Raw genomic sequence first — 26,617 nt, 5'->3', positions numbered from 1 at the left:
ACCGCTTGGTGGCCGCCTGCTCCTTCTCGTGCGCCTCCCTCACCTCACGCAGCCTCCTCTCCCACTCCTCCTCCGCCTTCCTCCTCTCCTCCTCCCATCCCTGCCTCTCCTCCCTCAGCTGCCGCAGCTCGTCGGCCAGGGCGCGCGCTCGCCTCTCGCTCTCCTCCGCCGCTAGTTTGCCCTCTTCCTCGGCTGTCCTCCTGCGCTCCTCGTCCTCCTCCCTCCTCCTGTCCTCCTCGTGCTCCCTGCGCAGCTCCTGGTACTGCTGGGCCAGGGCGCGGCTCTCCTCCCTGGCCTGCTCCAGCTGCTCGTGGGCGCGCCCTCGCTCCTCCTCCAGGCTCTGCACGCGCGCCTCCAGGTCCCGCCGCAGCTCCAGGGCCTCCTGGGTGAGGAGCGCCACCCGCTCGGCGTGCTCTTCCTGGGACCGCTGGTCCCGCTCCTCCACCTGCGCACAGGCCGCATGTTAAGCCCACTTATTTATACCGTCTATGGTATAAATAAGACCCGTTCACATACACGGCAGCTGGCGAAAAGAGACCATGCCATGTTAATGTGATTCAGCGATTACAGGCGAAGACGCAATACGTTGCGCAACAAAGTTAAAATAATTTCAACTTTTGAGGCGACAAGCAACGGACGACAAGCAAATTGCTGTTTGCAAACGGGGCTTTAGAACTACATGCGATCTGATGAAGGCCTTGTAGGCCGAAACGTTATCACCTATTAAAGGTTTTTTTCATTTACTCGGAGTGTGCGGCACCTTCCTTCTCTGACTTGCAAACGGGGCTTTAGAAACCACAGAGAAGCAGGAGCAAGAGACGCACCTTAGATCACCTTTATCATGGTAGTTAGACATCTCCGTGAGTCGTTTATTGCACAATACACTTGACGAGCTAATTAATCATTTACTATTAATTAATTCTTAATAGATTTTTTCTCCCTTTACAGTCCTAATAACAATGCATCCATTCCCACCTGAACACTTGAGACAGACTCCTCACCTGCAGACGGAAGATCTCGAACTCTGCCTGCGTCTGCTCCCCTTTCCTCTGCTCTTCCTCCACAAAGGCTTGCAGCTCCAGGAGGCGTGTCCTCAGGACAAACTCCTCCCCTTCCTCGCCCTCAGCCGCAGGCTGCAGGCTGCCCTGCCCCGTTTCCGTGGCGATGCGGCGGAGTGACTGCAGCGTGGCCTCCTGCTCCTCATTCTTTGTGTTCAGCGAGTAGATCACCTGGACAACAACACCCCAACAGGTGTGGTGAGCGTTCCAGGAAATACATTCCCCCAGCATTCCTTCATAACCACAGTCATGCTTCCATTCACTGACCAACTGCTAAACATGGATTAATCCCCACTATAAAATATGATATGGTGTCTAAAATAAGTAGGACATAAAGCCATGTCAGAGTCACCTCAAGAAGAGCTGCAGATTCAGTTGGTTGCTTGGACTGTATGCTTTTGAATTCTGTTTGGTGTTGCCTGTTTCTAGTATCCTACTGAGACTGGTGATTAATCACCTCTGCAGATCACGTATTCTGCGTGAGCCTAACCTCTGAGGAATGTGTAAGCAGCGAGGAGGAGACTTTGATGTAGTGAACTGTTCTGTCAGGCACACATCTCTTGTCCTCAAAAGAGCTTGTGATTTTGATCTATTTGTAAAGTTTGTTTGTACAATGGTGTGATCAGATTTTATCCCCTAGGGCTATTTGAGTCAGTGAATCTGGACAAAATTGCATGCTTATGCATGAGTGTGTAAGTGTGTGTGTGCGCGTGTGTGTGTGTGTGTGTCCCTGGTGAGGTTTCTGCATGTGTGCCTACTCTTGCTGGGGTTTGTCTTTCCCTGTCGCTGTCAGCAAACCCTTCTCGCAAGGCTCCCCACTCCCAATGTCATCATATCCCCTTACGGACCCCTGACGTCTCATTTATACCAACTGCGGCTCCTGTGTTACCATGACGCCTCACTGTCTGTGATAAATCGCCACGGCAGCAGAGCCGGACATTCCGCCCTGTGATTGACTGCAGCGACCTCTCTCCAGCTCACTCTCTCTCTCTCCCTCCAGCTCTCGTTCTCTCTCTCTCATCTTTCTCCATTACTCCCTCTCTCTTTCTGCCTCCCTTCCTCTCTCCCCCTCCAAAAGCCCCACTCCACATCCGCCCTTCAATAGTACCGAGCATATTTTTACTGAGGGCAGCAATAAGAGAATCAAGGAAAGTCACCTCAACCATTTGTGACAAATGTCCATGAGCCTTTTTATAGCACACTGTAAATACACTGTATATTCACAGGGTGCCCGTGTAGGGCCTTTGGGGACAGAGAGAGAGATAGATGGGCACTCGCACGGCTCATGGAGGGCAAGAGACAGGAATCACAGTAAATCTCTGGTGTTTTCTCAGCACACCTCCTTCATATCCAGACCATCTCTGAGATTCCTTTCCATGTTTAAAATCTAACTGTCTCACCCAGACAGGGGTGATTGGATCTGAAATCTAAATCAATAGTGGCATTCGCGTTGGTGCCAAGATCGCAAGCTTCACAGTCAGCAAAGCATGAAATTAATATTCCTGTTGAATCGATAACAGGTTGAAGTGTTTTGCTAAAGGCCGAGCCGCGGGGCAAGATCCCTGTGGTAACGCAGCTTTGATATTGGAGGCTGTGCTTAGATACTAGGTAGGCTGTGAAAACAAATAACATCCCCTCCCCTCCAAGCCTCGGCACCACAAGCCCAGCCTCCTATGGTGGTCATCTCTGACTCAATCTCTCTTTCCTACCACATGTCTCTCTCTCTTTCTCTCTCTCTCTCTCTCTCTACCACACCCCTCCTTCCATACACACACAGATTGTGACTGATAGCTGTCAGGGCCAAGCCCTAATCCTTATTGATAGATAGATTGATTATGCAATAATGGATTTGTTGTGATCTAAGCAAGTGGGTGTTGGTTTTCTGATGCCTGTCCATGCAAACACACTGAGCTTGAGGAAGGTGACCATGGACCCTTCTGGAACCTCTTAAGTTAGAATGGCTATACAGTATGTCTATTCTAAGACATCTAATTATGTTTTAACATCGCTGCTAATGTGCTAATGAAGCACTGCACTACTACTACATCGTCAAAACACATCACCACCCACCCAATTCATCAAGTTATTGTGCTGGCTAGGAAGATGACAGCTTGCAAGTTCATCTGTGGTTTCTAAAGTTATACATATGCACTTCATAAGTACCCAACATGTTTTCCTGCAGCTCTGTGGTTGTCAGAATAAAACAGCAAGACATAGATTTAAGCTGAGCAGTCTATTGTGCTTTTTGCTCCTGTCTTCTCTCTCTCATCTTAACCTCTTTTCTCTGTTTGAGAGAGGCTCTGTAACTTCATCTGCTGCCACATCCTATTGATGTCAAGGTATCAGGAGATTGTGCAATCTCTTCTCCAAGCTCCTGATCTACACAGCTGATTTCAGTCTTTTACGGTCTCTTGCATCAAAAGGGCATTCTTTTCTCATCTGAAGTGGTCTCCTGCTCCTTTGGCTACCTATGTCAGAGCTCCATTAAAAACATGTGAATCTTTACCCAATCAATATCTCGAGTACTATAAAGGTTGACGTCAAAGGGGGGCTGAAAAGAACCGCATTCCATGTTAATTCTACACAATTTCAAGGAGTTCCTGATCCTGATTAGCCTGGGTTTTCCCATGCTGCCTTACGCGCACGATAGCCAGGCTAGATCCTGATCTAATGTCACGTAACAATGATATTTACAAGTGTTCACACAGAGTACTACAGGTCTGTGTGAACACAGGTGTGCACACAGGTGTGAACAAGGATCTTGTGATGCCATGAAATCTGTGAATGACTGTGTTGGTGTCAGCGTGAGCTATGGCTGAGTGGGAAAGTGCCAAGGCAGACGCACATGTGTCTCTTAGGCAAAGCAGAGCAGCTGGCAGAAGTCCTCTTTCCCTCTCGCCATGTAAACACACTCTGCTCAGTTATCTTTAGCACGTCACAGGGTGTGTGAGTTGTGTGTGTCAGTGTGTATGGGAATGTGTGGTTTGTGTGTCTGGGTGTTTGTTTCTCTGTGTGTGTGTGTGTGTGTGTGGAGGGGGTTGTATACATGTGTGTGTTTGCACGCGCATGCCGGGGCTCCCAGATGGGTTAGAGTTTCGGCTCCTGACCCACTTTGTTGAGAGAGTCAGGGCACAGTCTGCCCTGCTTTTGATTAACCTCCACACTCATAAAAGATCATCTGCGTGTCAGATCGCACTGTGCAGACTGTTTACATGAGGTGTGATATTTCTGCACCGTGACTCAAAATGAGACCTCAGTGGAAGTGTTTCATCTTACAAAAATTCCATAATGCCATTTCAACTATCCATACTTTGTAAATCATTTTATATGACAGTTAGGTTCCATTTTTACACTGTGTTAGACAGCATTTAGGAAGTTGTTTTTCTTTTCCTGAATGTATGAAGAAAATGTGACATGTTTTGCAAAATTACAGTGGGTGAGAACATTCAGTTGTTTTTAACAACAAAGATTTTCATACCACAAAAACAGGGATTTGAGAACAACAGCGAGATGCTCCTTCAACACCTTGTTATTATGTCGTAGACCACTTGCCCAAATGATACCACTTGTCTTGAAGTAGCCTACACTGGATAGACATTACTTGAAATTAACATTGTCACAAATGCTGACACAAGCTAGATGCATGCACCTTAAGCACGACTGCACAGTAGCCTTATGTAGGTTATTTTTTGTACAACTGCTTGTTTGAACTAGCCTACCCATCAGGTTCGACCATAGAAGATGCACTGACCAATTCAGAATCTGAAAGCCCCGACTGGTTTGCACTGCATGCTTTTATACCAGCGCTTGTCTGTTTTGAATCTTGTTCAAGCAAATCTGTATTCATGCCTTTACTCATATCCTGCAACTGCTTAGTGGACAGGTTAACTCACGAATGATGAATATAACCCCACTTTCTTTCGCATGCTTGCCTACTTGCAAAGAAAGTTAATCTAAAATGCAATTAAATGCACTATTTCAATTTAAATGCACTATTTTCGTTTTTGCAATGCAACTAGGATAGCCTAGGTCACTGGCTACGGACTATCTATGTCTATCTCGCAGACCATCAACGTAGTAGCGTAGTCAAACAGGCATTGCCGCATTTATGTCTGGGCGTGTGTATAGTCATACCGCATCCTGACCTGAGCGATGCATCTTTACGATACAATCAACAACATCGCATAGAGCTCCCATGGCCACGCATCTAGAACTCATTCTTACCTTGGTAAGCTGCGCTATTTTCTTACACATTTTCGTGTGCATCTGATAGTCGTACAGTTCCTGCTCTACGTTGGTGAAGTCCGCAGCAGTCCCGTTACACGCACCAGTAGGTTGATTCGTCGATTTACCAGAACTCGAAGCCATACCCTCCGGTCAAGTTTTATCTTAGATTACACTGAAAAGTGGCTAATCACGACTCAATGAACGCTACATCCACCAGGTTCCACTTATGTATTATTTGACGTGATGTCCCTGTTGCCATTAAACACACATAGCTGCTGTGCTTTATGTGCGGACAACGGCATAGTGAAAATGTGCTCCCCACTGCTTCTGTTAAGTTTCCCGTTTACTGCCCGGCCTCGCAACCCGTTGAGGTCACATTCTAATTCCATCAGGGACAAGCCAGGGTAGTTGGCCGCCACTGTCAAGTTCTTTTTCTTTTTTTCTAAAGGGGAGACCTCGATGCTGCTGGCATCCGTTCGTTCCCGACCACCTGTCTCGTAGAAGGGGTGGAGAGGGCGTGATTACAGTGTTACATTACAACTGACAGCACCACTGCAGTGGAGCAGTACTCCCACGCCCTCTCCCACAGGCTTGGCCACTAGCTCCTTTCAGTAACATATTGCATTGACAATAATAATAATAATAGTAATAGTAATTCTACTACTAGCCTACTACCACTACTACTACAACCACTAATACATTTAAGCCATAACAGGTATGAAACGATTGCGTACCTTTTAATGACAATTTCACAGAATACTTTGACATCTGGAAAGATCTAGCTTTATGAATGGATTTCCTTTGGGAAATAAATGCATGTCAGACTGCACTTTTTGTTCCCTCTTCAATTATGCGCTTATGCACATATAATAACCGAATCAGCATAAAGTTTGATGTACAGTCACAGTCCGCCCGCTGTATTCATTAATTGGATGTGCCTCCTACACTTGCTATAGGGTTTGTAACTCAGAAAACGGGCCTGAGATGGTTACCAGGTTAGCAAATGCATACAATCCTTTCCTTTTGTATTTTCTTTAAGGGCATGTCAGTTGCGTTCGTGACCTCCTCTTTTTTGTCTACGGCGCTGTGTTTTGATGGTCAGCAGTGCCACCTTGTGGACACAGCCTGTTAGGTATTCCGTTCGTTTGTAGAAGATTTAACATTGTGAAGCAATATATATATATACATTACATTTGACAATGAAAACATCAGACAGTAGGCTGTGCATGCAGATAGGGAATTAGTTGAACACGATGTGATATGAATGTCAACGGATTGTAAGATTAGTGGACCTAGAATGGTGACTGGCAAATGAGCAGACTTTTATTTTGAAGTAAGTTGTAGTCTACTTGTAGTACAGTCATGCAGTCGGCGGTCGGCTTGCCGCGGCATAAATGAGCCACTGCCGTAGAATCTACTTGTGCTATCGGCTGTAGAACTAGGCTACGGTTGCTGTTCGCGAACATTCGCGTGTTCATTCAAAGTGGGCTGTGAGCAGCTCTGTAAAATAATCCCTGACACGCATATCTGAACAGTCCCGGATAAAAAGGACATATAGGGGGCAGCACAAGGTTTGTTTCTGTAAAGCTTTCATTTCATTTTGGCGACTTATCGTAGAATGTGAGCTTACAGATATCGGTATACCGTTAGCTGCCTGGCTAGCACGCTAGTTAGCGTTAGCCATTGAGGACTGAGGTAACCTTAGCATCCATAAATACTATGCTAGCCGCGAAGGCGGTGACATGCCTAGTGTGCAAGAGTCAGCAGCCTCTTGTGCATTAACTTACAGCTCATAAACATAACTGTCTTTTTTAACTATTGGTAGCTGAGCCAGACCAACTAGTATGCTGTGGATTTTGTATGTTCGTGATAAGAGTGCTCTGACGTGTTAACGGGTTGAATTGGCGCCCATGAGAACATCAGTTTCTGAGGGATGTGCAGGCCAACGTTAACTCTGAAATAAACTCAAACTCACATTCAATATTAATAAACTTAGTTATGAATTACGTTAAATACTAACGTTACCATTGAATGTTCAGAAATAAGTGGAATTTAATCTCAACTATTTTTTGTACCATGTAGGTTAACGTTAAAGTTAACATTAACCACACACAATCATGTAGGTTAACGTAATGTTAGAGCTTAACGTCACTGACGTGGTAGTTGGCTCAGCAAGAATTGGAGTTGTGCAGCTACTGAATGTGAGAACGTTATCGTAAGGAAACTTGAGGTAAAGTAAGTTTGCTTGCTAGCTAATAACGTTACGTTAAGCTGCTGCAGCATCTTTCAGGAGCGCACTTAACGTTAACCCTGGTAACGTTATGCGAATGACCTGCCTGCCAAATTTCCATATTAAATCACTTTCTCACATAGCATTCTATCAACAAATGGCGAACGTAACGTATTTTCATTGGTATTCATGTTCATTATTTTGACTGTTTATGGTGTTGGGTTGCCATTTGCCTACGAAACAAAACGGGGATGGTCAAAGCAATTCAGCACTAGCCTGGTTTACAGCGGTGTCAAACCAATAACGTTAGGCTAGCATACTGTAAAGGTCTCACAAGAAATGGTACCATGATAGTTTAACCTTTTAAAAAAAAAAAGTCAATCTTTTCGTTTATGTATCAAGATGAGGCTGCGGTGGAGCTGGACGTGTATTTTCCTGCTCTCCGTCGCCGTGGTAGCCTGGGCAGAGGTCGATGAGGCAGAAGAAGAGGACGAGGCTTTCGTGGAAGATTCAGTAGAGACGGAGGCCGCTGAGGCAGATGCTAACGTGTCCTTCCAGGTCTGTAGGTGTAAGAGAGACTACAAAACATATTTTCTTTATAATTGTACATGGTCTTAATTGCGTGTAATGTTAAATGTTATTGTAGATGTGTGAAAGATTTATTTATTTTTCCTTCTATATGTTGATTGTTAACACACTTAGGTAACATACAAGACTCCAGTTCCCACAGGAGAGGTGTTTTTCGCTGAGACGTTTGATGATGGCTCAATGGGACGGTAAGAGTTCAGCTAATGGGAAACATGCATGATCTCAAACGGACTGTTCTGACTTGTCTTGTCCATCTTTTCAAGGTGGCACCTGTCTAAAACTATGAAAGAAGATGTGGATGATGACATTGCCAAATATGATGGTTTGTACCAGAATTTGGGTGATGGGGATTTATTTCTGCTTTGTGTGTTTATTGGTTGTTTCACTTTCAGAGTAAGTGCTTTGTTTCACAATTTCTGAAAATGAAACTACTATAATAATTAATCATTATTTATTTGTTTTGTTTGTTTAATCTACATCCACTGAAGGATTTTTTTTTTTTTTTTCATTCTCTCCTCAGGCAAATGGGAAGTGGAGACTCTAAAGGAAAATAAAGTGCCTGGAGATTTGGGTCTGGTTCTGAAGTCTCGGGCAAAGCACCATGCCATTTCCGCCATGCTGGACAAACCGTTTGTTTTCGAAGACAAGCCGCTGGTCATTCAGTAAGTGCCCCGGTGCTCTGAAGAGAAGAGTAGTGAGAGCTGTGGTGACTGTATGATAACTGAAATGCTTATGTAACGTGGTCGCCATTTCTAATATTTCCTCTGCGATAAAAAGTCTGAGGTGGGAAGAACTGTAGAACTACATTCAATTACGATGTCACTTACAATTTGAGCTGCTTTGAAAACAATCCAGATGGCTTGGATGAAAAACCAGTAATGTTCACGATGATGGATGTGGATGAAAGAAATCGGATCCTGAGATCAGCATAAAGGGATATATTAATTATTATATACTGTAGGATAGAGGGCTACATAATCACCCATATATGAGGTAAGGGAACGATTGGTGCACTATCTCAACAAAACATCACATATATATATATATATATATATATATATATATATATATATATATATATATATATATATATATAAAATATAGTCCAACATCTTGCTTTATCTTAGCAATCCACTGCCGACAGATGTCTGTGTCTCTTGGTAAACGATGAAAAGATAGTTCTTGATTCTGTCATTGGTAAAAACTACAGTCTAGTACACAGCAGTAAGCCATTACTCCCTTCACTCAGCAACTTTCCGAACATTCTCTCACCTCAGCCTGGTTTTCATGCAGAAAATGTTCCAAATGCCGACCACGTGACATAAGCATATAGAGAGGTTGTTAATCCTTTACTGTGTATCTAGATATGAGGTGAACTTTCAAGATGGCATTGACTGTGGAGGTGCTTACATCAAGTTGCTGAGTGACTCAGCAGATCTAGATTTGGTAGGTTCAATATTATTTCTGATAAAGGTTCCTTTTTCCTGTCTTGTTTGGAGAAAGTAATGCCAGCTCATTAGTTATTACATGAGCTTCAGACTGATCTGACTGAGTCTAGTTCCTCACAGGACACCAGGCTAATGTGTATTAATTGATTAAAAACACCATACTATTCTGTAAAGATGTTTCCTGTTTCCCTAGAAGGTTCCTTTGTCTTGGTCTTTGTTCACTGTTTGTCCTCATTCACATGTTTCTCTATTTCAGGAGCAATTTAATGACCGTACACCATATAGCATTATGTTTGGGCCAGACAAATGCGGTGAAGACTACAAGTTGCACTTCATATTCAGGCACAAGAACCCACTTAACAATGACCTGGAGGAGAAGCATGCTAAGAGGGCAAATGTAGACCTGAAGAAGTTCTACACAGATAGGAAGACTCACCTCTATACCTTAGGTGAGTGGGCCACCTTACAATGACCTGTTAACTGAAGTGCTTTTTGTAAGTCCATTATTCAATGGAACTGCAAATCATTCCTAGATAATTCACATAAACTGCAGATGATGATTACTCTAGAGGCATGCTTGTTTGACATGTCTTTTTTTTTTAACTCTTAGTGCTCAACCCTGACAACACCTATGAGATTTTCATTGACCAGTCAAGCGTGAACCAGGGAAGCCTCCTCAACGATGTCGTTCCTCCTGTCAATCCACCGAAAGAGATTGACGACCCCAAAGACCGTAAACCAGAAGACTGGGATGAGAGGGCCAAAATCCCGGACCCAGAGGCCATGAAGCCAGACGACTGGTGAGTTAATCTCGTCTGGTAAAGTGAAACAGTCTATTTATCGGCATTTGTATGTGCATTTGCAGAAAAGGATCTCTCTTTCTCTTTCTCTCTCTCTCTCTCTCTCTGAGGATTGTAGATAGTGTTGTTGGCAGGGTGTGGCTGGTGGTGAGAGCATTTTGCTTTGCTTATTGTGTCCTTTTCCCCACTAGTGTATGTGAGAATTCTTTTAGAAATGGTTTAGATCTATAGCTTTGTACTGCCAAAGGTCAACAAAAACTTGTTTACAATGGAGACAGGGGGAGCTGTCTCTGTCATGGCTATTCGTGTTTTCCTGATCCTGAGGTGCCTCTGGTGTTGGGTGCAATGGAATGTCTTTTCAAGGGAGTTTCACGCTTACACAGAAAGAGGTCTTACAACAAACTGACTGACTGATACAGTATTATTGAGTCATATCTACACACAGTCTTCCTAGAATATCTGCAGTGGCAACTGGCAAAGTTGGCCCCTCAGTTGTCACAGATGGCGCTCTGTGCTTATAACTGACTACAGTATTTTCATTAAGGCTTTGACCGATTGTTTTGAAGCACTTTTAACTTTGATCACAGTCTCTTTCTGACAGACTCTTGGTGAGAGACATGTTCTGTCTTATCAAGATCTATCAGTTTGATAAGGTCTTTGGGTCAGGAGAAAGCTTTTGAGACTTTTTAAGCCTTTATTCGTCAAGAGAGTGAAGAGATTACAGGAAATGAGTGATTGGGAGATGTGGGGAGTAGGGATGCACCGATATATCGGCCTTGTTACCTCCACTGGCTTCCCTTAGCTGCCCACATGAAATTCAATGACCTCAGGTCGGACTTGACCCCTAGCGCTTGGTTACATCATGGCACTGAGCTTATAGGTGGTACAGTACATTGACGCTAGCGCTGCGCTACAACTCCCCGAGGAGTAGGCTTTTGATTGAATGGATCAAGACTCTTGAAGCCTTTGGCTTAATTGGCCTGTAATTTATATCATTCAACTTCCGTACACAGATGTGTGTAGTTCTGCTGGAAGATTAACCATAACAATCTCAGTAAGGCTACATGAGGACGCAGAAACGGTCCTCATCTTTTAATACTTTTTAGAAGGATTTCTCTGAGTTAACTGGGGAAACTCATCTGACCCTCTTGTTGGCTAGAGATGGGGCCTCCTCAGCTGCCCGGCAGTGCCAGTTGGGGAAGAGATGGCCTTAAAGGTGCTACGTGGCATTTTTTACATTTAAAACATCCAAAAATGACCTAGGAATAGCAACAGAATGTGGGGAAACAGTTTGATGTAATGTCAAAAACACCTGAGCCCCATGTGTCAATTTCCACTGAAGTTAGCTTGCAAATCAACTAGCACTGGGCTGGTTCTCTTGTAATACCATGTGTTACTATGTGGTGCAGCGTTTCCGCTTGAAAAAAATGGTGCCGGCCAAAGTGACCGGCAGAGGTTTCGTCTTCCGGACATTTGGATGATATGCTGGTCAAATATCCTATTTTCGCTTCTTAATTACTCAAGTTGAGGAGCAAGCAAGAATCCGCTTCAGTCGTTGTTTTAAATGCCGTTGTTTGTTACTTCTACCCACAATATCTCCAGTGGTTCAACAGTTTCACTTACGCAGATGCTCACACAGCACATGCTTTGCCTCTTTATTTGATAACACTAAATTAAGAAATATTGCCTAATCTGGAAAATGTTTACTTTCTTTTTCTTTTGGTTCGCTGTTCCATGAAGCCTTTCAATTGTGCCGCAAATTATCCGCGGACCAGCAATCTCCTCATCGAGGAGGCCCTAAACCTGCAGATCATAGACAGAGAAAGCATGCCCTGGAACAGAACATGTCCAGTGTAGCCATTTGTCTGTCTGCACGGAAAATGATAAAGTGTCTTAGTGTGGTTCAGACACCTCCACTTCCAACGTCACTGATTCCGACCGATATGCCCGACACAGGTTTTTTCTCTGGTGGTGGTGGAGCTGACCGGACATCTGAAGCTTCAGGCGTTACGGATTCACCATCATCCGTGCGTCTGGCCTCTGAAAAAAGCTTTTAAGGCTAGTCTGCCAGGGTCTGACCATGTTTGAACCGTCTCACTCATTCGTTTGTTGTTTATAACACGTTTTAGATGTGTGCTTTATTTGAAATGCAGCATTTGCGTGTTGTTTTATAACTTTCGGTAGAGCCTGTTCTTTTGAAACCTAGCCAAATGACAGTGTATTTTTGCTTTATTATTCAGATTTTGTTAGGGGGAAGGGATTATTAGCCAATTTAAATCGGACAATTTGACCAGAGATATTTAATTTTGTCGGACATTTCATTTTTGTTCCACCCAATGTCCAACAATTACCGGACAAAGGAAACCCTGGTGTGGTGGCTGTATTAAATGCAATGGGAAAGTGTCATGTGGCTGTGTTTCTAGAAAACTTGAAAACTTTGACACACATATAAATCCTTAAGCATTTTACGTGCTCATTCACTAGGTAACATCCAACTGGGTCTGTGTAAACGGGTACGCTAAAACAATGCTGGTGATGCTTAAAGAAGCACTATGCAACAATTTAAGCAAAAATTACCTTAATTATGCAGGTTAAGAGTCGTTCTGATGGTTCTACAACACTTTCTGGGTCGTTTTGTGGGTGCTTCGTCTCCCCCTATCGGTTCTCCGCAGAAAAAAACGAATATGCAACTTTCTGGACCCGGTCCGGCTAAATCCGGATGTGACTCAGAGGAAGTATCCAATTGCGCCTCGAAAATGTAGTCAGATTGTAGTTTCGAAGAAGACTGCAAAACGGACGCCAACTTGGCTTTGTTGCTGTTGAAATTGTAAGTAGCCTACCCTTGGGTGAACTTCGTCTTTGTAATGGGATTTGATAGTCTCTTGAACAATGTGTTTGCTCGACCGTTTTATTGTGAGCCCTGTATGTGTTTAGCTTGGTTTCTTGATGGCTAGCTCGCTAGCTAGTGGGGGTTTAGCGTAGCAGTCATTTGCTAACGAAGCTGCTGGGGGAGCTGTGTAGTGAAAAATGCGAGCCCAAATCCGGCAAAAACCCAGAAACAGCGAAGGAATAACCAGACCTGCATAGTGCTTCTTTAATCGGAAAGGGTTGTGCTGGTGAAACGCTTTTTGGCAATAGTTATCAGATATAGCAGTAGCAGTTATGAATTGCTACACCGCATTTCCACAAACGTAATAACATAGCGACAGATTGAGGTTGGACACTATTGTTCCTACGACTGATTTAGTGATGCTTCGCCTATTCCACAGCTCTTCATAATGCTGCAGAATCCTCCATTCACTTGAATATGCCTTCCCAACGTTCGGAGGTCTGATATTTCTGTATAACAGACTGTTGCTAAGGATAACAGACTGCGGAAGGAAAATGGGCGCAGACATTTTGGAATTTTAAACTTGAGGGTACTCTGAGTTCAAACGAGCTGAACGAGTAGAGATACAACTTCGTAGCTCATGTAAACAACTTGGTGACCAACTCAAAACACGGCATTAGGTAATGTTTACACGTTACATTTTATGGTGAAATCGAATTAGCTTCTGTCAATACAAGTGTGCCATTACATTGGAGTCTTTCTCTCATCTTCAGTTCTAGCAGTTCTTACTAACCTCAGAGGAAACTTGTAGTTAAAAACTTTTAGTGTGATACCCCTTGTATACCCCACTTAAGGTCTGTGACTAGGACAATGAATGTCATTTTGTTGAATGGATGGATAATGTCATGATGCTGTTGAGTAGATAGATGCAATTGAGTCTGTCTGTCGTTATGTCCCTTCTGTAGGGATGAGGAGGCCCCAGCCATGATTGAGGACCCCAGCGGTTTGAAGCCAGAGGACTGGTTGGACGACGAGCCGGAGCTGGTGCCAGACCCCAGCGCTGAGAAACCAGACGACTGGTAAGGCTAAAAGGCGAAAGATCCGACTGCTTTGACTCATTGAGTCAGAAGACCCAACTGCTTTTGTATGAAGGCAAGAATGCCACCTTTTATATCCACGTTAAAGGTGCTATGTGGAGTTTGCATAAAACGATAAAAAATACCTAAAAGTAGAAACAGAAGAAAAAACAGTCTTGCCATAATGACAAAAATGCCTAAGTGTTGTCCAGATATCCACTGAAGCTAGCGTGCATACCGGCTAGCGCCAGTCCAGCTCTCTTGTAATACCACCCATCACGAATGGCGATGTGCTAAATACAGTGGAAGAGTGCGGCTGTGTTCAATACAGCTTGAACAGAATTCCACATAATTCTTTTGATGATTGTGCAGTAATGGACTGCATTTATATAGTGCTTTTCAACTCCTCTGAGCACTCAAAGCGCTTTACAATGTCATGCCTCGCAATCACCCATTCACACACCGATGGCTGAGGCTGCTATGCAAGGTGCCAACCTGCTCATTGGGAGCACTTGCATGTCTTGCTCAAGGACACTTTGAATAGGGTCAGGAGGAGTTGGGCTCGAACCGACAACCTTCCAGCTGCTAGACGACGACTCTACCTCCTGAGCCACTGCCGCCCCGTAGCTGTGTAGTGAGGAAGTTCTGAATTGTCTCCTCCAGGGACGAGGAAATGGATGGAGAGTGGGAGGCCCCTCAGATCCCCAACCCCGCATGTGAGATGGCCATAGGGTGTGGAGCCTGGAAACCCCCCATGATGAACAACCCCCACTACAAGGGCAAGTGGAAGGCACCCCTTATTGATAACCCCAACTTCCAGGTAAACAACCACAGACAGTACACTGTTTCCCACTGGGGGGGGGGGGGGGGGGGGGTGTAATACATTGTAGGTGTGTAGGTGTAATACATTGTAGGTGTGTAGGTTTAAGTTGAGTTACTGTCACATTAAGATTGTCTTGGTAGTGTGTAAGTCTTATTGTGTGCCTGTCACTTAAACACATTCGTGAGGGAGGAACCCTAGCAGTTTTAACACAGTTAAAAGGCTACTCATAGTGTGGATGCAATTCATAATGATTTCTATGTAGTTAGTTAAAATAAAGAATCATAGTACTGCTTCTCCTTGGGACAAGCACTTTTGAGTCTTGGAGAACACTTTTCCATCTGCATCAGGATTTTGCAAGAGTCAGTAAAATGAAGAGAGCCCTGCACGAGTAACCTAGTTAAATTGGCAAGCAGCTGTAACTAAGCATGCTAAGCTCAACATCCTAACAGTATTCTAACGTTAGCTTAGATATACCGCCTGATTGCATAACTTGACTTAGTCTCCCATATTTACTATGTTGTGAAAAGAGAGTTAACTTGAATTCAGCAGTTTTGAACACATTTTCACAGCAAGGTCACAATTCTAAGCGGATTTAATAGCAATTTAGTCAAGTCACTTTTATTTATATAGCGCATTTTTGTATGCACAGAGTGCAACCCAAAGCACTCCACATACAAGACATTGACACACAAGGCAAAAGATGCCGGACGGAGCGGTGTAGTCGCCAGCGTACCTGTGACACCGAGACACGGGTACGCACAAGAAGTGCTCTTCATTCTACTGTAAGTCCACAAAGCCTTTTGTATGTGCATTGTTCAGGGTACGTGGAGTCCCCGTAAGATCCCCAACCCAGACTACTTTGAGGACCTGCATCCTTTCCGTATGAGTGCCTTCAGGGCGGTGGGCCTGGAGCTCTGGTCCATGACGTCGGACATCTACTTTGACAACTTCATCGTCACCTCAGAAAAGGCTGTGGCTGACCGGTGGGCTTCAGACAGCTGGGGGCTCAAGAAGCTGGTGGCCAGTGCCAATGAGGTAACCACACACACACACACACACACACACACACACGCAGAGAGACATACAGATGCCTATTTTTACGTACTTAGAGACACTGTACACTTAAATGTGTTTGAATTGGACACTAAATTATATGACTGTACTGCAGTGTTACTTTAACTTAGGACCAAAGACAACAGCCAATTTAAAAAAAAAAAAAAAAAAAAAAAAAACACTTTTTGTCTGTCAGGATGATTAAACAGACAATTTAAGCAATAGTGTTTGGATTTACATACGAGTTGGTTCAATATTGCAAACACTTAATCTATGTGACTCATCTTTGCCTTCGAGTCTCGCATAGGCAGTTTTAAGAAACAGTGATAAGAAAACCTATCTTACCACATCTGCTCGCGGACCACACTTTGAGAAACCATGCTGTACTGTGATGAAAGATATCAATGCTGGCGTCAATATCGGCATCTGCATTTCATGGACTGAAAAAGGCTCAACATGCCAGCTATTGCTGAAATTCATCCAAAGTCTTCTAAATGGAATGGATTTGGAGTCACACAGCGCGCGCGCGCACACACACACACACACACACACACACACACACACACACACACACACACACACACAGACATGTTGAGTTCTATACCTGATCTCATCTGTGTGCCTCCTGTGTTTGGTGTGTGACTGAGACCCATGCGCACACACACACACACACACACACTCACACTCACTCACACACCACACACTGGTGACCTTCCTCCTGTCTGTGTCTGTGTGTCCTCAAGCCCGGCATCCTGAGTCAGCTGGTGCTGGCTGCAGAGGACCGGCCGTGGCTGTGGATCATTTACATCCTGACCGTGGGACTCCCCATCGGCCTGGGTGTGCTTTTCTGCTGGCCAAAGGTAAGAGGGTGTTTACAGGGCAACCCAGCCAGTCTACAGCTTCCATTTTTATCATCTTGGGGTTGTTTGGACTGGTTGTTTTGCCATTTTCAGGTCCCAGGTGCAAGAATATCAGGCTTTTAAAAATAAAGATAATCACCGCACACTGGTCTAATTAAATGGAATTGTTTATTAGTAGCGAATTCCTTACATTAGACCAGTGTGTGGCAATATACTCTTTATTTTTAAATGTATGTTTTTATATTTTATTATACGGCAATTCACAATGCTAGTAGAACACTCCATTGACTTGAATGGGATTTCCCAACGTTCTACGGTCAAATATATTCATGTAATTACCGCTGAAACATATAATTACCACTGTCAATGGCAACAGCTTTTGTGCTTCTGATTTACGTCTTTTTATATCACTCCGCAAGTAGGCCTAGTCCGGTCACTTCTTGCAATGGAACTTCATTCAAAAGTGAAAGCAGATGTTTTTTCCGGTGGTGCGTCTGGGGCCGGTTCACCCTGTCGGGACTTTCTCGATAATGACCGGCGTTCCATACATTATCCCTCCCTTATTTGAAAGGGACAGTACACATTAAATAACATGCTCATTTAAATTAGCCATGTACTGGAAAGTACCAGAATTAGTTAGCCATGAATGCTAGTTTTCATCTGCTGTCCCAGTTATGAATCATGTTAATTTTACAAAACCATGATGTTACTCAATGGATATCAGAGGGGTAAACCGGCGCAAAGCTGTGAGCATTGAATAGGTGACGGTAAGGATCCTTTGTTTTTCTCTATTACAGAAGGCAACAGATGACTATACCTACAAGAAGGTCGACCCCCCCAAAGCGGCAGACGTGGAAGAAGAGGAAGAGGAGGAGGAAGAACAGGCTGAGGGAGATGCTGAGAGAGAGGGAGAAGAAGGAGAGGAGGAAGAGGATGAGGCAGAGGAGGATGCTGAGGCAGAGGAGGATGCTGAAGCTGAGACTGAGGCTGCTGAGGGCAAAGGAGATTTGGGTAATTTACACAGACACTCACCAGAGGCTCTTAGTGCACATGTTGCAACACTGGACTTAGTAAAAACACCAGTGCTTTGACTGATTGAATCTCTCTCTTAATCTGCTGGCTAAGACCTCTGTGAGAGCAGTCAGATTTGTTTGTCTTTGTTTTCAAATCGACTTCATTATCTACAGTGTTGTTTACACTGTTTTGAGCACTGAGCCTGCAAGGTCCTTGACCGGCGGTCCCACGATTTTTATTTGCAGAAGAAAAGCTTGATGAGGCGGAGGCAGCTGCTGGAGAGGCTGCAGGTGACGTCCTGGACGGAGCAGAGGAGGACGAAGTCACCAAGTCCAACGACACGGCATCAGATGATGAGGTGTGGCGAAACGGAGCAGTTCATCTCTTCAACAACCCTGTGTATGTTTCAAAAACACGGCTCAAGTTCACTGTTACTCACCAAGACTTGTGTGTGTCTGTTTGTCATCTTGTGTTTTTCAGATGAAGGAGGCAGATGAGGGGGCCCACATCACTGGAGACGGACTCAAACAGGCGGTCAGGAAACGCAGAGTACGGAAGGACTGAAGGACTAGACTACTTTGATGACCGCAAAAACACTTAGCTCACTGCTACCTCCTCCCTCCCCCTCCCACCCCTCTCCATTCTGCATGTCTCTGGTGGATTCTCATGTCTACCCAACTGCATGCAGGCTTTCTGTTTACTCTCCCCCCTCCTTCCCTTTTCCCTTTCCTCCTGGATTCAGTCAGCTCCATCCTTTCAGCTTCCTCCATCCTTTCAGCTTCCTCCTTCCTTTCAGCTTCCTCCTTCCATTCTGCTGAACTCCTTCCCTGCCCACCCCCCCCCCCTTCAGTCTTCCTGCTCAGATAGAAGTTCTATAAGGTGTTGAGTTTTATCCTTCAGTTGGAATTCACCACCAACAATTGTATTTCAGTTTCTCTACAATGAGGTCCACAATCTGGAAGATGGATGAAATGGCACATTTTAGGATAAATAATAAATAAATAAATGTGAAAAAATTTAGTGAAGAATATTCAAAGAGGTAAGCGGCCTTTCAGTTGCTTTCAAAGTTACCTCTAGGTAATCTACGGATGTGTTTTTTTTTTTTTTACTTATTCAATGAAAGTCGATGTCATGTTTTTACTAAGTTACTTTCAATGATGAAGAGATGTACTGATACGCAACTGACTTTAGAAATAGTTTCTTTTTATGAAAATGCAGTTCTGTTGAAGTTAGTATGTTTACTTTTGTCACTGGCTTTTGAATATGTTGCCACTACTGTCTGGTTACTGAGCCGGTAAATGTGAAGCCTTCACACTGTACTGAACGATCACTTCTGAGAGGGTGTGTTTTCTTTAAATTCAAGTGTTATGTACAGGCATTTCCTCCAGCTTTTTCTAGTTCATGTTTCTGGCCTCTCAAGGCAGATTCCTGTTTGCAAACTTGTACATGGCTCTTGAAAATAAATCTTTACAAAATACACTGCTCCTTACCACGTCTGTGTTGTGTTAAGATGTGAAATATTTTGGCAATGCAAGAATGCACACAGGTAGACAGATATTATCATACAGGAGCACAGTACACAACAAACTTGTTCACCAAAGTCTAGACGCTGATCCTTTGGTGTTAGTGCACCCTCAACATGTTATTGCAGTGGGAGAATGTTTCTCCTTTGTGTAATTTTGTTGTAGCATCACTTTATATTTAAGCAATAAGGGGTCATTCAGCTGTCAGAATTCATGAAATTAAGACAGTGGAAAGCCAAAGAATACAATTTTATTAAAACAAAAGTGTTTTAGGCAATATATTTGTATATTTGTTTTAATGTACACATCTATGCACAAGGCAGTTTCATACAATGAATAGGACAGAGGAGATTAGTAGTGTTTTAGAGCTACCTACATCACCTCTAGACTCGTGTGTTGAGAATAATCCAAACAACTTTCACAAATTTTGTCACCTGAAAACTAAAGGTAAATCTTATTGTAGAGGCAGCCATTTTTCAACACCTCGTGTCCACCCTTAAAATCCAGAAGACTAAGATATGAAATAAGTGGACCCGTTCAAACCACTGGGAGTCACATGTGAAGAGTGAAACCGCTCGGCTAGGTGCGATCCCCATCCCTATTTCTTCCACAGGCTTGGGAAACAAATGTCCCTTCATGGTTTTCACCCACACTCTAATATAAGGCTAGTCGAAAATACCTGGTTCAGGTGCACTGTATAATTTTGGCCATGGGAGACCACAGTAAATATAATTCTGTACACCATACTCTAAAAGTAAGATCCCTTTTGCTATCTTAAATTCATGCAATTTTGTTGTTGCAACTTACATGCTGATTAGATGGGGGTAGGGATTTCCAGGTTGTGGGATAGAGACCTCTAAATTTTAAAATATTTGAGAACTCCAGTCTGGAAAATCAGATCAATAGTCTCAATTCTTAGCCATTTTTGTGCAGCAAACAGTAACAACACACAATTCATCCAAAGACATATATCCTGTGCTCATCTCCTTAGCGTTTATGACCATGATCTTACAGTTGAAATTAAAATTCCTCAACAAGTATCAATATGTAACACACATGTGTGGTTATTTGATTGATTCCAACTCTGGTTAACTCCACAGCACATAGGACATACACTTGTACAGGCTCCTACTAACTTTCTCTCAACCATTTCACAATAATACTGTTGGTCTTGCGTCAGAACAAAAAAAAATTAGCTCTACCCACATGTAATACATTATGGAACATATATACAAAAAGAATAATAAAATAAATCAACGACATAATAAATAACAGTAATCATACAAAATATAACATAACAAGTGACATATTTATGTCTGTAGAGTGAGGAGGGTCATGACTGTGTAAACTGGGTCTCACATCGAGGCCAAGGAGTCTGCTGAGGGAATCGAGAATGGGAATGGAATAAGAGAAGAAGTCGGAGGTTCCATCACCCCCCCCCACCATTTAACAATTCGTTCACCACTATTTCCTCTTCCCTTTGGTGTCAGTGGTCTGGAACACGCTGGAGGCAGACATGAGGTTCTCAATGTACTGGCCTAGAACCTGGTTCTCCGACTTCAGCTTCAGGTTCTCCTCCTTCACGGCATCTACTCTGGCTGAAAGGTCTTGTCGAACAGAGAGACAAAGGTGATCAGTTAGACCTTTAGATCTTAACAAAGACCGATATGTTTTATGTTTCAAGACAGGTAGATAGATAGATAGATAGATAGATACTTTATTGATCTCCAAGGGGAAATTCAAGAAAGGTGATAGGAACCACTGCATCCATGTCATCCTTTTCCCCCAAAAAAGTTCACAGTGCATTCATAAAGCAATATTTTACTTTGAAGAATTAACTTGCAACATGTTAAAGGAACATATTGTAGGAACTCTTTTTGTCAATTTTCAACATATTGTGCCCCTATTTAGTACTATGTGCCTGATGCATCGAAAACTGATACAAAAAAGAGTTATGTTCTTGGTCAGAAAAGAAGAGCTACACAATGCAATACCAGGCGTTCCGCGCATGCAATTGTATGGACAGAGACAAAATTCTGCCTAGTCTACGTTAAATAAAGGAGACCATTTTTTACAAATATAAGGGAGTTGCCATAAATATGATTATTAGCCAAGTCATTTTAAAGCTCCAGCTAATCATTTTGTGTCCGAAGTGTATTCATTTGACGTTGCAACCAAAAGCCCCAACAGGTGGTTAAACTATGTGTTATTCTGTTAGGCCACAGCTTTGCTGGTGGTAAAACTAGGTTCAGCCACATGTAATATGTTGGGACATATTATAGTGCATTATATAGTCACTGACCACCAGACAACTGTTGCTATGCTGCAATCAATACATACATGCTTTTAGGCAATCTCATACACAAACACTTTCAGACTCCGCATGGTCAGCCATTTACCCTGGCCTGATGCATCGCAATGGACCATTCGATAACCTATAGTACATTAGTGCATTAGGAAAGTGTGTAAGTACATAATAGCATAAGAGCATAAGGAAAGAAGAAGTCAGCAATGAGTACAAAAGACAGACAGCAGGAAAGGCATGGGAGACGGAATGCTCGAATGTAGAAGCATCCATAAACTAGGTAGATGTCACACCAGCCTTGCCACCACAACAAAACAATGTAGCTCACTAAACCTTAAAGTACTGTAATGTGTAGGGTTGGGTATCGTTTGGGTTTAATCCGATACCGGTGCTAAATCAATACTTTTAAAATGGTGCCGGTGCCGAAACGGTGCCTGAACCGGTACTTTGTTTTTAAAATGTTTTAAAATAAAATGGTCTAAAGCATTAATTGCTTTTTTTTATTGATAAGACAAATTTGAACATGAAATTGAACTGTTATATTCAATTTACTATCAATATCTCATTGCTCCTACGAATAATACATTTAATGTTAAAACAACTTGCCATGCATGCACACACAATGGTGAGCTCTGCTTTCAAGTTTACCCAGTGTAGGCGGTTTGCCATAATGTATGTTAAAACCGCTTGCCATAAAACTACCAGGTCATGGACAATGGCATTTGCAAGCAAGCTAATCTAACAGGGACTCTATTTTCCAGTTAATTCAGTGTGTTCCCAAATGCTTCAAGAAATGTCTTGTCTTAACCCATAACACGCAGTAGTTTTGAACATGTTAGGCTACCTGTCGGTGTTGAAGTGTAATTAGCGATAACGTAGGCCTACGGAGATGGTTTCGTAGCCTCTTTGACAGCTCAGTGACATCAGGTATGCACCTACATATTTATGGTTTTGCCAGCTAACTTTTAACATGATCTTCATATTCATTGTGATGCTATATGGGCCTCATGCACATGAAAGATTAATATCATGCCATGATGTTGTTTAACACACCGTGAAATAAAGTTCACCTTACAACTTTGCTGATAACATTTCAAATAAATGTCAGTTATATATTGTGTAATGTATAGGCTAGACTACTGTTGATGTTGTTTCATAGCCTTTTGCTTGTGTGTAGTTAGGCCTACTGTTAGATTTTGACAGGAGCTCGCATGTCGCTTTATAAGCTACTTGGGCTCACGCAAGCTGTCAAACACTGTCCACTCGCCTATGTGGTGCACCCCTCTGGTTTATACATCCAGTGTTTATCATGTTAGCTAACTGTATCTGGATGTGTTGCTATCAGAGCAAGACGTTAGAGATGGCGCATGACATGCAGTGATGCCTCGTATTAAAAATAATTAAATAAATAAACGCTATTTAAGCACCGAAATGAGGCACCGAAATCCACGTTGTTATTCGATGCAGTTACTACCGTTTGTGTCGGCACCGATGCCATATTAGAACTGTGTTTCGGTGCCCAACCCTAGTAATGTGTTACTTAAATCCACTCTTGAGTGGAAGTTTACAGTATGTCTAATGCTCGACCAATATACCATTCTAGACAATAGTTGTTTTTGCCACAGAGTTTTCAGAACCACCATCTCTTGTTATTACCTTCCAATGTATGCTGCAGCTCCAGCACCTGATTTATGAGCCTCGTCTTTTCTTCCAGTTCCACCTGGTTCTCCACGTCCCCTGGCAGGACAAAACAGACACCTCAAAATGACTCAGAAGATCACACACCAGACAGGAGGATACACGAATATGTATGCATCTTAGAGTGTGAACTTTGAAATGGGGCATGTACCATCCAAGTCACAGTTCATGATGAATTCGTTGTCGTTTCTGGAATACTGTGCTGCTGCACCACTGTCAACTGGAAAAGACAAAATATGAGCCGACCGTAAACAATGAAGTTTAACAATAATGTTAATGGCGTGATAGTTAAATTAGGAATGCATTGTTAGCGCATTTTAATGCAACAAAATTAAAAAAAATCGTGCAAGTTTTATAACAACCCATGTGGGCTAAAACATTGGATTTAAGCAAGACATCCATAACAGCTACAAAACTAAGTTGAATAACACGGAATCTTATCTATTCTACATGGGGTAACGTAATGAATGTTGGGTCTATCTAGAATTACCGAAGCTAGCCACCTGCTAACAAACAACAATACCAAGGTTAGCAGGTTCATGGACTAATATTACTTAAACTTAAAGATTCTAATTGTTAACAGAGCAAGCTTAATGTATTGGCGATGACATTAGAATAGTATTGTTAACATTCATCCCAAACGACAAAAGAGTATCCTGTGTTACCGTAGCTTTTGTTGGCTAGCATTTAGAACTTGTTAGGGCGGGGGCATAACGTTATAGCTAAAGTTAGCACAGCTCGGTTCACAAATCTAGATAATTTTAGCGATCATTCTTCGCGGTGCTGTTTACGTTAATTTGACACATAGACACTGGCCATCTGCACTAGACCATTAGATAGCCTTCGCGAATGCCCCATCACTTAACATAAAAACTAAGGTAAGATAGGTAGCAACCTAGCATGTGTGGCTAGATAGCTAAACGTAGCTTTCCTTTCCCAAATGTTGTTTCCAGCAGGGTGGCTAACCCCAGGTGATAGCCATTGCTAGCTAAGTTAGCCAATAATACTGACAAAATATGCTCCTTCTAGATAAATCTGTGCAGCGCATTAACGTTATTTCACTGGTCAAAATTCAGAGCGTATATTCGTAGGCATGTTTGTAATACAAACAACGCATTTCTCACCGTTGGTTTAAATCCTTGTAAGGTTTAATGAACGTCCCAAGTCAACACACACTGATTCGTCCAACACAACCGATGACAACACAAGCTACGTTCACGTTACCTCATCCCACTGAACTGTGGTGTGTAATGTTGTATTTCCGATAGATGGAGACAGAGTCGCGTGATAACAATATTTGAATACATACACATCTATTCTTTTAATAGGACTACATGTGATATATAATGTCCAATAATCATTCAATATTAGTCGCTGATATAACATATATATAACAACGTAGACTTATTAGCGCAGATATGATTCGAAGACTTCCACATATCGAAAGTTTTGAATTGACAAATCAGTGCCACCTGGTGGATATTAATGGAAAATGGGACTGTCAATTGCTGAAGGTCAGTCAGCCATTTGAAAATGTGCCATCATCAATGCATGTCACTTAAATTCATAATAGTCTACGCCTACATTAAAATAATAATAATAAAAAAAACGAATACTGTTGTCAAATTTAAGTCACTTGATCACCTTAGGTTATATTAATGTACATCAACAGATGATGACTAAACTTCAAACAGCCATGTAACTTGGTATGCTAGCCTATGTGAAACATTGGAGAATTCTGTCTAGCCTACTCTACAATCTTGATTTACATTACCCTCTAACTTACACTCAGAAAAAAGCATGTCCTCATGATCTCTGTGTTCAGCCTTCGTGTTTATGTCACTTATGTCCTCAGTGCAAGGTCACATCTTACAATGGAAAAATGTGCTTTAATTACGGGTGTAGGGCCTACATTAAGACAGCTGGCAAAAGCATAGACAAGATAAAATGTTACTCCATGGATTATTTTTGTCAAAGCCAGACCTATATTTTGTAGTCAACATAAATCGTCTTTTTGGCCAAAATATTCTTTCTGAGGCAAAGCCTCAAGTACATGGAAATAAGGAAATCCGATTAACCACAACACAAATATTATAGTATTTAAATGTTCTGTACACTAGCATGTTCTTAGCCAACCTATTTTACTCTGTCGTCCTATTTTTAAACACATGCATACACTCCCTATATCTGTATATGCCACATCAGAAATAACTACTAGGCCTAACTCTAAGTGATGTAGTTAGGAAGCAACCCCCTGTTCTTTTCCATCCATCAGCCTTGAAACCTCCTGGAGAGGGAAACCTACAATCTATTCAGTGTAACACAACCATTATGACCAGCAGTCTTTAACTCTTGTAGTAGGTCTATACATGCTGCCACACCACCATGTTTAAGGCTGGTGTATTTTGTGATTTTGTGAAAGTGTCCACTTAAGCAGGATATTGCTGAAGTCTGTCGAGATTTCATTACATATTTTAGTCGTTTTCCCAAGAAGCAGAGAGCGTAGGCTACTACTTTGACTGGTTTGAAACCTGTTTACATTGGAGCACATGTGTTCATTGATCACATCCGGTGTGTTCTGCTTCAAGTGTGGTGAACCTGCCACACATGCTGCTATAGAGCAAGCATCAGATCAGACTTACCTGAGTCATCAGCCAGAGAAATGTTGGTAAAGGTTCCATCCTCATCATCCACTTCCGCTTCCATTGTAGATCTTCTGAGTCCAGTCAATACGGGAACCGCTACGAATGTATAGTTCTTTAATTGCTGACGCTTCTGTTCCCTCTCTTTCTCTCTCATATTTTCTCTCTCCCTCCCTCCCTCAGTCTTTCCCATGCGTGCAGAACACCTGTTGTGCTCCGGACGGCCGCACCCTCTGAATTATTCACTGTAAACACAGCGATTCACTGGACCTCTGGAGTGGCTCAGGTGACACTGTTGTCACGGTGATGAGGGACTGTGGGACATAAGGTTCAGAGTTCACTCCTGTTTCCTTCCCTCTCTCTCCTTCTCTCTCTCTCTTTCTCTCGCTCTCTCTCTCTCGTCATGAAACATTAACCAAAGTATGCCTTTTGTTTGGTCTCT

General features: G+C 42.8%; 3 protein-coding genes across 6 annotated transcripts in view; 1 reads left to right on the top strand and 2 right to left on the bottom strand.

The window, feature by feature from the left end:
• The window catches only part of fam184b (family with sequence similarity 184 member B), a 26,318-nt gene extending 20,560 nt beyond the window's left edge, over positions 1-5,758 (bottom strand). For both annotated transcript variants that reach the window (XM_042094144.1, XM_042094145.1), the window contains exons 1-3: positions 5,283-5,758; positions 1,002-1,229; positions 1-445 (exon numbers count right to left, since the gene is read on the bottom strand). The exon at positions 1-445 is cut by the window's left edge and continues 182 nt beyond it. In XM_042094144.1, the coding sequence (XP_041950078.1) occupies positions 1-445; positions 1,002-1,229; positions 5,283-5,426 (817 nt within the window). In that variant the 5' untranslated portion in view covers positions 5,427-5,758. The remainder of the gene's footprint in view (positions 446-1,001; positions 1,230-5,282) is intronic.
• A 913-nt stretch (positions 5,759-6,671) lies between these two features.
• On the top strand, positions 6,672-19,484 carry clgn (calmegin). The gene is made up of 15 exons (XM_042094147.1): positions 6,672-6,856; positions 7,918-8,073; positions 8,218-8,291; positions 8,367-8,425; positions 8,624-8,765; positions 9,468-9,549; positions 9,808-10,000; positions 10,162-10,351; positions 14,147-14,260; positions 14,921-15,077; positions 15,900-16,115; positions 16,877-16,993; positions 17,791-18,004; positions 18,253-18,365; positions 18,488-19,484. Exons 2-15 carry the CDS (start codon positions 7,918-7,920, stop codon positions 18,569-18,571), a joined length of 1,911 nt encoding a protein of 636 aa, XP_041950081.1. The 5' UTR covers positions 6,672-6,856; the 3' UTR covers positions 18,572-19,484.
• Positions 19,485-19,760: 276 nt separating this feature from the next.
• On the bottom strand, positions 19,761-26,377 carry scoca (short coiled-coil protein a). 3 transcript variants are annotated; one of them, XM_042106828.1, is made up of 4 exons: positions 26,176-26,377; positions 23,685-23,753; positions 23,492-23,572; positions 19,761-21,137 (listed from the first exon to the last, which is right to left on the bottom strand). In XM_042106828.1, exons 1-4 carry the CDS (start codon positions 26,366-26,368, stop codon positions 20,995-20,997), a joined length of 486 nt encoding a protein of 161 aa, XP_041962762.1. In that variant the 5' UTR covers positions 26,369-26,377; the 3' UTR covers positions 19,761-20,994. The 3 variants fall into 3 exon arrangements, with proteins under 3 accessions (XP_041962762.1, XP_041962773.1, XP_041962764.1); XM_042106839.1 differs by lacking the exon at positions 26,176-26,377 and adding an exon at positions 24,658-24,796; XM_042106830.1 differs by lacking the exon at positions 26,176-26,377 and adding an exon at positions 24,429-24,616.
• Between the last annotated feature and the right edge of the window lie 240 nt (positions 26,378-26,617).

This window comes from Alosa sapidissima, chromosome 1 (genome assembly GCF_018492685.1).
Source record: "Alosa sapidissima isolate fAloSap1 chromosome 1, fAloSap1.pri, whole genome shotgun sequence".
Taxonomy (NCBI): domain Eukaryota; kingdom Metazoa; phylum Chordata; class Actinopteri; order Clupeiformes; family Clupeidae; genus Alosa; species Alosa sapidissima.
Note: the sequence above shows the minus strand (reverse complement) of the source record. Positions and strands in the feature narration are given on the sequence as shown.

Coding starts and splice junctions, on each gene's coding strand:
- clgn (XM_042094147.1), top strand. CDS start 7,918: ATGAGGCTGCGGTGGAGCTGGACGTGTATTTTCCTGCTCTCCGTCGCC. Junction 8,292..8,366: donor GATGATGGCTCAATGGGACG/GTAAGAGTTCAG, acceptor CATCTTTTCAAG/GTGGCACCTGTCTAAAACTA. Junction 8,426..8,623: donor TGACATTGCCAAATATGATG/GTTTGTACCAGA, acceptor TTCTCTCCTCAG/GCAAATGGGAAGTGGAGACT.
- scoca (XM_042106828.1), bottom strand. CDS start 26,368: ATGGGAAAGACTGAGGGAGGGAGGGAGAGAGAAAATATGAGAGAGAAA. Junction 23,754..26,175: donor TTCTCTGGCTGATGACTCAG/GTAAGTCTGATC, acceptor TGTCTTTTCCAG/TTGACAGTGGTGCAGCAGCA. Junction 21,138..23,491: donor GCTGCAGCATACATTGGAAG/GTAATAACAAGA, acceptor CTGTTCGACAAG/ACCTTTCAGCCAGAGTAGAT.